Source organism: Lycium ferocissimum, chromosome 10 (assembly GCF_029784015.1).
Source record: "Lycium ferocissimum isolate CSIRO_LF1 chromosome 10, AGI_CSIRO_Lferr_CH_V1, whole genome shotgun sequence".
Taxonomy (NCBI): Eukaryota; Viridiplantae; Streptophyta; class Magnoliopsida; order Solanales; family Solanaceae; genus Lycium; species Lycium ferocissimum.
Window position 1 is genome coordinate 29488338 of NC_081351.1, and position 10121 is coordinate 29498458.

A 10121-nucleotide genomic window follows, 5' to 3' on the forward strand; every position below is an offset into this window, starting at 1 on the left:
ATAAATAAAAAGTACTATATAGTTACGACTTTACATTTATCTCTTTTCAATAAACTGCACTCTAATAATATTGATTTTTTTCAAGGACATTCAATATTAAAGGTAAATGAAATAAAAATAATTAATTTCATCTTAATTTTATAAAATAATACTTCCTCCGTCCCATATTAATTGTCCACTTCCACTTTTACATGTCCTTTGAGAACTCATAAATGAAAGTGTATTTCTACTATATTAACCTTTTCTCTCTCCAATTAATTGCACTCTAATCAATATTGATTACTTTAAAAAACAATTAATGTTAAGGCAAAGTAGGAAAATCTTAATTAAAAATCTTAATATGAATATTTATAGTAATATGGACAATTAATAGAGAGGAGTAAGTTTTAAAATCTTCTATATGTACATGTTGTATAAACATTTTTAACATGTTCAATTCACAGACACCCTGGTCCGCCGAACACGGGATAGAAACCCACATTGTAATATTAATATTCCATCCACTTCGGTGCCACTAACCACTGATGCTCCCTTCCGACGACTCTCTCACTTCTAGAAATACAATACATACAAAGACTTTTACTTCCTTACCATAATCATAGATCACCAAGATCCAAACTTTCTTTACATTTTAGGGCTTTAAAAAGATACCCATTTTCTCCATTTCTTTTGTTGCCTTTTTTCTTTATTGTTAAAAAAAAAAAAAAAGTTTGAGTAATCTTTACTCATGCTATAGAAAAAAAGGGTATATTGTGTGTTGAAAGTAAAGAGAAAATGGCGGGTCGTAGGGAGAAATATGGTCAATCTATAAGAGGATCTCGAATTGCTGGAGCAATTGCAATTGGTGTATTTTTGGGATGTGTGTTTGCTTTCTTGTATCCAAATGGATTCTTTTCTCCTGATCCAAAGCCTCAAAGTCGTGCTCTTTCTAAATCTAATCTTCAGGTGAGTCTTTAAACTTACGCATAAATGCAATCTTGGCTGTCCTTAAACTTACACATAAATGCAATCTTGGCTTACTTCTGTATACTCCCTTTGTCCCAATTTAAGTGTCTTAGTTTGACTGGACGCACGGAGTTCAAGAAACAAAATGAGACTTTTTAATCTTTTCGTCTTAAATTAAAGATGTGTTTAGTTCTTGAAATCTTGTTGTCTTAAACTTGCCATTTAGAATGTTGAAATTGGAAAACTACTAAATATAGAAAGAAGCAATCTTTTTGGGACAGACAAAAAAGGAAAGTAAGACAATTAAGATGGGTTGGAGGGAGTATATGTTATGATAGAATTGTGTGTTATTAGACTAAGTAAGAGCTTTGATGATTTTTTCCCTTGAAATGCTGCAATCTAAGTTAATATTGTTGTCTTTAAATTGCATTAAAGTGGTTGTAATTTATATGAAGTGATTTAGGGTGCTGTAAGGAATTCAGTTCAGCTCGTATCTTTTGTTAGATAGCATGTGTTATGTCTATATCCCATTTATATATAAAAAGACAAATCTTGATAATGGTTATTGTTGTTATGTTGGACTTGATATTAAATGGTTGAATGTTGTTTGATCAATGTTGACAATTATTTTATAGCTCCTTAAGTTTTTTATTCTGTCTTTAAATGATTGGGAATTGGTGTATATGAAGTGATTAGGGTGCTGTTAGGAATTCAGTTCAGCTCTTATCTTTTGTTAGATGTACATGTGTTTATCAGATTGCTATATGAAAAGACAAATCTTGATTATGGTTATTTTTGTTATGTTGGACTTGATATTAAATGCTCGAATGCTGCTTAATCAATGTTGAATTATTTTTATCGCTCATTAATTTATTCGATTCGTAGGTTGACTCATCCAATTGTGAATCCACGGAGAAGGTAAACATGATGAAATCCGAAAATAGGAGGTTGTCTGAGAAGAATGCGGAATTGCAAAAGCAGGTAAGAGAGCTAAATCAAAAACTTCATGCGGCTGAGCAAGGAAATGGTCGTGCGCAGGAGCAACAACTGGTGGTGTCGAGTCAACCTCAGAAAGCTGGGCCTTTTGGAACTGTCAAAAGTTTAAGAACTAACCCTCCTGTTTTGCCTGATGAGTCGGTAAACCCTAGATTAGCAAAGCTCTTATCAGAGATTGCAGTTAACAAAGAGGTCATAGTTGCACTTGCCAATTCAAATGTGAAATCCATGTTGGAGGTTTGGTTCAATAGTATTAAAAAAGTGAGTATTCCCAATTATCTGGTTGTGGCTTTGGATGACGAAATAGTGGATTTCTGCAAGGAAAATGATGTCCCGGTTTATAAAAGAGACCCTGATGAGAATGTTGATTTTATTGGAAAAAGTGGAGGCAATCATGCTGTCTCCGGGTTGAAGTTTCGAATTTTGAGGGAGTTTTTGCAACTTGGTTATGGCGTCCTCCTTTCTGATGTCGATATTGTGTATTTGCAAAATCCGTTTGATCATTTATACCGGGATTCAGATGTCGAGTCAATGTCAGATGGTCACAATAATATGACGGCTTATGGTTATAATGATGTTTTTGATGAACCTTCAATGGGTTGGGCTCGATATGCACATACAATGAGGATATGGGTTTATAATTCTGGGTTCTTTTATATCCGCCCAACTATTCCTTCAATTGAGCTCTTAGATCGGGTTGCTGATCGGCTTACTAAACAGCCAAATTCATGGGACCAGGCAGTTTTCAATGAAGAATTGGCCTTTCCATCACGTCCTGGGTATATTGGCCTTTATGCTTCCAGGAGAACAATGGATATCTATCAGTTCATGAATAGCAAGGTCCTATTCAAGACTGTAAGAAAAGACGCTAATCTGAAGAAGCTGAAACCAGTTATAGTTCATGTGAACTATCACCCGGACAAGTTTCCTAGAATGAAAGCAGTTATTGAGTACTATGTCAATGGCAAGCAGGATGCTCTCGATGCATTCCCAGATGGTTCAGTATAGGCCAGCGATATTCTCTGTCTTGCTATTTGTCTTTTCATACAGGTAGGCTCAGTTGATTCCCCCTTTTGGATCAATGTGTAATACCGACCTCTTATCAACTACATTCAGAACTTGTATCTTTTTTACCACAATAGTAGTTTTGCCCGGAAAGTTTACGGGATTTGTTCCTTTCTTATTTAGTGGCTTGGTACTCTGTAGCTTTCATATTATGTGTTTTGGTTCATCTTTTCTCGAGTGGCTACTGAAGCTCAACAGGATTGGAGTTGCAGGGGCATTACAGTAAGACCATTAGATGGATTCGTTACCTTCCTCATTTAAAACCATATAGCTGCTGTTAGTTGATATTGTTCCTTTTGTGATGCATGTACATATTTTAGACGACAACTTTTATTTAGTTTTAGGTATTGAGGCATTTCGACTTTCTTTAGCATTAGAGTTTGTGAGGCAGCTTCAACCAGCCCTTTGCTATGACAAACTGGAATTGTCCCTTGATGTTTGGCATGAGACATCATGGATTTGTTTGAACAATAGTTACAAACTAGGTACTTAAATATGACTGTATTACCATTAATAGCACAGTCTTCGATGGTCGTTCTCGTTACTCCATCTGGAGAACTTAGTAGAGACTATTTTAGATATCTATTGGATAGTTGTATATTTCTTACTCATTTTGGCATTCTGCGATAACAATTTGTCGTATTAATAATACATCACTTTTCTTATTACTCAGTACAAGAAGAAAGATGGTGTTGTTATTACTATGTAAAAAACTCTCATATGACTTTAGTTTATCGTTTACTTTGTGAATGATTCAAGTCGACGCTAAAGTTGGAAATAGAAGAAGCTAATCCAGTGATAGACAACGCATGATGTTGTCTTAGGCTCTGTGCGTGCCGTGTTATAGTTTAACCAACCAGACAACCAAAAAAGCTGTACTGTGTCATCAACATTTCAATTACTTATTTCATAAGGATTTATGATTCTTTTTTTTTCTTTCTTGGCAAAGAGGATTTATGATATATATATATACTGATATTAAAGTTTTTTACACAATTACTAGTTTAGTTCAGGGTGGCGATATCGTTCTGTATTCTACCTGAATAAGTTTAGTGTTTTGTAAATCGGTACTAAATGCTGGTTGATCTTGTTAATATAGTGCATAGTTGCTAATGTATACCACAGGTATCGTGATAATTGGCGATAAATCAAATACGGACAAAGTGTTAAAGTAATAGTATTTCATTTACCCATTCATATATGTTTTCTGTTAAGTATGTTTTGTAACATCAAAAGATTTTACTATTATATTGTTAAATGTTGTACAATTTATGAAGGGACAAAATGCATTCATTTTCACTTAAAATGATTTTCCAACTAAACCAAGATGATCTCTTATCATATGCATTTTAGGCTGGCACATAGACATTTTCTGGACAGTGAAACAAAATATGCAGTATTAAGAGCATCATTTCATTGCAATACTAGAAAAAAGGAGATGCCAATAGGAGGCCTGTTTTCCGAATACGCAATACATGTTTCTAAGTAAACATAACAAGAAAAACGAAAAGTTAATATATAATGCTAGACTGCATAAAGCAGAATGGATACTGCAGGCCAGAGTTCATTCATATGAACTAATCTGAGACATCAACATACTCTGGTGATTCAACAGAAGTCTGTTCAGATGGACTTTTAGGAGAGGAGCTGTTACTGTCATCATCATTATTATTGCCATCATTTTCTTCCTCAGTTTCAGTCTCAGTCCTTTCTTCATCCATGACCTTGTCATCACCAGTATGTTCGTCATCATCGTCTTTTTCAGCTTCATCATCATCGTCTTTTTCAGCTTCATCAAGGGGCTCAAAAAACGCGTGGAGACGAGAGCCATCTTGGACCCCATATTCGCTAAGGGGTATGTGATCATCATTCAACAAGAGATGATCAACATCTCTGTTGAGTAGCAGGATGAGGCGATCACCGGGAAGGTTTTCTTGAACCTGTATTGCTATCTTCAAATTTAGCACTGTTGCATTGTCGCCTACTGTAACATGAAAGATCGTCCCTGTCATAATCTCTACCACCAGCTGCATTTTTTCCTCTTGTTTGTGTTGAGTTCTTGTTTTTCTTTTTGTGTCGAGTGCTTTTTCTGAGGGTGATTTACATGGATTATAAAGAAGGTTTTCACAGGAACTACATTCTTGAGAGTCTTACTATTTGCATTGCCTGAAATAATGGGATAGTTGTGACTTGTGAGAAACTCAAGTCATGAAAATCAAAGCGGATTATTTTTTTAGTCTTCTTCTTCATGTTACACTGTTGAATTGGTTACTATATTTGGTCTACGTTTTTAACTTTGCATGAATGTTGGCCAGAATCATATCACAAATATCAAATGAGTTATGCCAGATTGGCTGCAAAATGACCGTACCGTGCGTGAATGAAATTATGCAATGAACACTTTCAAGACGAAATATCGGGAAAATGTTGATATTAGAGTCCAAAAACTCAGGAACCAGCCACTAATCTCCACGTCCACCCGTTAAAAGTGTTTTAACAATTGTCGTTACAGTCAAAAATCATAATTAAATCTTGTTGTTTGGTTTCATAAATCTTGTTTTGTCCATGGTCTTGTCCAACTACCCTTGTGGTTTGGCAAATATTCCATCGACAGTCAAAAAAGTTACTGATCCCGAATAGAATGAAGCACTTTAAAGGTTTTCTCTGCTCATTTAACTAAAAACACCAAATTTTCAATTGTCATCAAGAGCAAAGACAACTTTGTGTGAGAAAAACAACCTTAATAAAATACAGATACAGATATCAATCTATATTGCATTATAGCCACAAAAGTTACCATATGTATCAAAACATTAGTTCAAATGCCACAACAATGGGTTGACAATATCTATTACAAAATGAATAGAAACTTTACAGTAATGAAGTCTATGAACCGCAACTTGTTGGACACTTCTTTGATGACTTAAACCTCTAATGATACTTAAACGGAGATGGAAATCCACTTCCATTTCACTGCAAATCCACCTGCTATAAATATCACGATACATATGCACCAGCAACTTTTAGATTACCACTTCATTCCACTAAAGCAGGCAGAAGAGTAATAGCTGAGAACACCATAGACTAAAAGCAGACAGAATAGTTATCTTGAAGAACAGTTGCTGTGAGATAATCAGCTAGAAACTGCTTTCGCTCTTAAAAAGATTATATTTAATTACTAGAAGTGCCGAAGATGCAGAATCTACGCTATGAGAACGATTGTCTGAGCAAAGGTGACGCGACCATGAGGAATAAAAATTCAAATCCTGAAAACATCACACTTTCTTCTGCTTTTTCTCTTCCATCTGCACATTGTATTACATTTTGGTTTTCCCTATTTGAATATTGAAGAACCCAGTGACGGATTTAAGTGGCTAGTCAACCAAAGTATAATGCTCCGCCGATGAGAATTGCTCAAGTATAATAGAATAAACCTCCCGTGAATATTTATAAGATATTCCTGTCTTCATGAAATAATCTGGTGCTAGAACAATCTTCAGTATATATCCATTAAAGTTTTAGGGTTACTGAAGAACAAAAGTAGTCCGACTTCAGAAGAATCACCCAATTTAGACACATTCTGGTCGTTGGGTGAAATTCACCAATAAAAGCAGGAGAAGATCCCATCATCCTTTCACAGAGACGGAGCCGATAGACCTTCAAGTTTCATCATGCAAAAGTATTTGGAAGGAGCAACAACTCCAGCCTTAGTACACAGATCAACAACAGCGGGAGCATGCCCATAATAGTTCCGCCCGTCATCCAGGAGTAATGGAGGGTCCTGGGGTCGGCGGTACCATACTATTTTTGGAGGAACCAAATGATCCACTTCTGCTTTCTTCCAAAAGTGACTTCCTCGCCAACTTTCAAACTTAAATACGCCACAAAGACGAGCCTTATGCCCAGAAGGTCCGATATGAACTTCAGAGCAATGTTCACAGACTTTTGCTGGATAAACCAATAATAGCCTCTGCACTCCAGATCTAAGTGCTTCCCATGCCTTCAAGGTTTCTCTTCCCAACAACATCAAATCATCTTCAGATAAAGAATCAGTTTGAAAAGCAACACTTGAGGGTAAACTACTTCCACATACAATTTCTTCACTTGGAACAGCTCCTGCCTGCAAGCACAGCTCAACAACTGCTGGAATGCGATCATAATCAAATCTTTCTTGGTGATTGATAACATTCTGAAACATAGTTCGCAAATGAAATGCCTCTACTGGGACTAGAATATCATTCAGGCTTCCTCTAATCCACTCATGAGCCTGATTCTTGGCACGCCGACGGTAACCATGACAAGTTCGTATTAGATGACCATTCTCACCAATATATACTTCTGGACAGTATCTGCAACAAAATAACCCTTTTGGATGTTAGAGAAAAGTCTCGTTCAGGTACCGCCTTTCCTTCATTACCATTGAGAGAAGAAAATATTGTGGCTAAAGCAATTGTATCTGATGATATCGCTTCTTAGAAATTGCACATAAAACAGGCCAAAAAACAGGTCAAGTCTAATAAAAGCATTAACACAATAGATGATCTTACTTGTAAATAAATTCTAATTCTTGACCTTATTTGAGCAATATTCAAAAAAAAAAAAAAAAAAACCTCAATCAAAAGCTAATATTGTTAGAAAAATATACTGAAGAAAAAGTGGGACATCTCTATTTTGCGGCATGCCCCAGATTTAAGCAAATCTCCAGTTCTAGAAATCTTTACACTTTGCTGAGTGCCTTCACCATCTTCTTGCTGTTTTGACTTAATCCTTTTTTCTTTTTTACTTTTATAATTCTTGCTGTCTTGTTCTCTTGCCTTTATCTCCACTATCTTCATGTGTCTTGCACTTAATCTTGTACCTATTTAAGGCTGAAACACCCTTTTCGTTATTTATCAAAGGCAAAAAACTGAAAATATTTTGAAGCACCTCTTTGCTTCAACATCAATATATCCAATTCAAGCGAGTTAGCATAAATCCCTACTCATATTTCACCATACAAACTTCAGATAGCTAGTATATTTGATGACAAAAGAGCACAAGATTACACTAAACAGGCCTACAGTGAACTATAATTAAGTAGGAAACTTTAAGCTTGCGAAAATTGGCCTCCTATTGACAAAGTTCCCGCATTTCTTTCACTACTTTGCTATCTCCAGCCACATAAATTTCTTGGAAACCTATCATGGCTAATTGTTGCCTTTTAAACTACTTGCCTCAATTTCCACACTCAAAAAGCTTCAAAATCTACAATACAGCCCAAACATACATAGCTATACCATATTATATCATTTATAAGCAAACAGTTCAATTATTCCCTTAAAAAAAACAGTTAAATTAGTGAGCCCATGTGAGGACCCGCCCAAGGCATCTCCAAAACCCTGTAAGTAAGCTTGCACAATAACCCATCAAAAAACTACCCTAAATTTAAAATCACCAATCGGATCCAATAAAGATAACAACTTTAACACCAGAAATAAGCTTAAATTAAAAAAATGAGCAAAAGGGGATGAAATTACTTGCATGCCCAAGCGGGGAAACGTTGAATTAAAGCGGAAACGCCATGGTAAAGTATTGTTCGGGCCTTAAGGAGTTCTTCGGCAACAGGAACCATAGATTATTTCTTTCTTAAATTAAATAGGAAATGTCGAATTTACGAGACAATTGCAAAATCTTGTCCTCCTATGGAAAAAGTTCCCACATTTCTTTCACTATTTTGCTTTCCCCAGCGACATAAACTTCCTAGAAACCTATCATGAGTAATTATTTCTTTCTTAAACCACTTGGTCAAACTGACTATAATTGTTGCTTTCTTAAACTACTTGGCTCAATTTCCACACTCATAAAGCTTCATAATCTTTAATGCATCACAACATACTCGGGCTATATCATTCATAAGCAGACAGTTCAATTATTCTTATCACAAAAAAAAAAAAAAAAAAAAAAAAAAAAAAAAAAGGAAGAGAGTTAAATTAGTGTGCCCATGTGAGTACCCACCCAAGGCATCTCCAAAACCCCTGTAAGCTTGCACAGTAACGCATCAAAAACCAAAATCTAAAATGACCAACAGGATCCAATAAAGATGACAACTTTAACACCAGACATAAGCTTAAATTAAGCAAACAAAGCAAAAGGGGTATGAAATTACTTGCATGCCCAAGTGGGAAAACGTTGAATTAAAGCGGAAACACCATGGTAAAGAATTGTTCGAGCCTTAAGGACCTCATCAGCAACAGGAACCATAGATTTAACAGGATAATCTTTAGCCCGATTCTCAATTCTCTTAAGAATCATTGGCCTTAGTTTCCTCAAATCTACTTTTGGTCTCGAACTGTAGAACCTGTAATAATAGTCCATTGTACCTTTGTTAAAAAACATCCTCGTTTGCTGCCATAGTTGCCTGTTTTTTCTCAACGCCATCACAATTTGACATCCGAGAGAACGAGAATGAGCTTAGCTAACTGAGCTACCTTAGCATATGTGGGCTTGTATGTATGAGGAAAGAGGCCCACTCGTTGATGGTATGGGTCATTTGCACTTTTGACCCTATTTTTTCGCTTCATAATATTACATAACTTTTGCCCATGCTCTTAAAAAATTTACATTTTTTTCCGCGGATTGACCTCCATTTGGGGTGGTCTTTAATTTTTTCCCTTCATGGTGATTTTTAAGTTTTGCGCTTCGTCTAATATCCCGAGGTTGTGGCTTCAAACTCCAGTTCAGTAAAAAAAAAAAAAAATCGCAAGGCAGATATTTGCCTTAACGCCTTGCGAATCCAAACTCTACCTTATGATTTTTTTTAAAAAAATTGACCGAACGAGGATTCGAACCCGAAACTAAGGAAATTTTAGCGAAGGGAAAAAGTTAAAGACCACCAATTTGAGGGACAAAAATTAAAGACCATCCCCAGCTAAGGACAATCCTGCAAATTGGTCAAAAATTTATACTCTGTGAGGTATGAGTTTCGAGTTTGAAAGGCAAAAAATAAAGACCAGCCCATTTGAAGGACAAAAATTAAAGATTATCCCATAACTTGTGAAATATTATAATGTAAAAATATAAATATGTCCGTGAAAAAATGTTTGTCTTGAAGGCCAAAATTTAAAGATCAGCATAAA

At 35.7% G+C, this 10121-nt stretch overlaps 2 protein-coding genes across 3 annotated transcripts; one reads left to right on the top strand and one right to left on the bottom strand.

Annotated features, from left to right (window-relative positions):
• Positions 1-436: 436 nt before the first annotated feature.
• On the top strand, positions 437-3124 carry LOC132033258 (arabinosyltransferase RRA3-like). Its single transcript, XM_059423182.1, has 2 exons — positions 437-945; positions 1831-3124. The coding sequence occupies exons 1-2, from the start codon at positions 775-777 to the stop codon at positions 2947-2949; spliced, it is 1290 nt and encodes a 429-aa protein (XP_059279165.1). The 5' UTR covers positions 437-774; the 3' UTR covers positions 2950-3124.
• Positions 3125-5767: 2643 nt separating this feature from the next.
• On the bottom strand, positions 5768-9495 carry LOC132033259 (APO protein 4, mitochondrial). 2 transcript variants are annotated; one of them, XM_059423183.1, is made up of 2 exons: positions 9152-9495; positions 5768-7355 (listed from the first exon to the last, which is right to left on the bottom strand). In XM_059423183.1, the coding sequence occupies exons 1-2, from the start codon at positions 9421-9423 to the stop codon at positions 6641-6643; spliced, it is 987 nt and encodes a 328-aa protein (XP_059279166.1). In that variant the 5' UTR covers positions 9424-9495; the 3' UTR covers positions 5768-6640. The 2 variants fall into 2 exon arrangements, with proteins under 2 accessions (XP_059279166.1, XP_059279167.1); XM_059423184.1 differs by lacking the exon at positions 9152-9495 and adding an exon at positions 8523-9135.
• Positions 9496-10121: the final 626 nt, after the last annotated feature.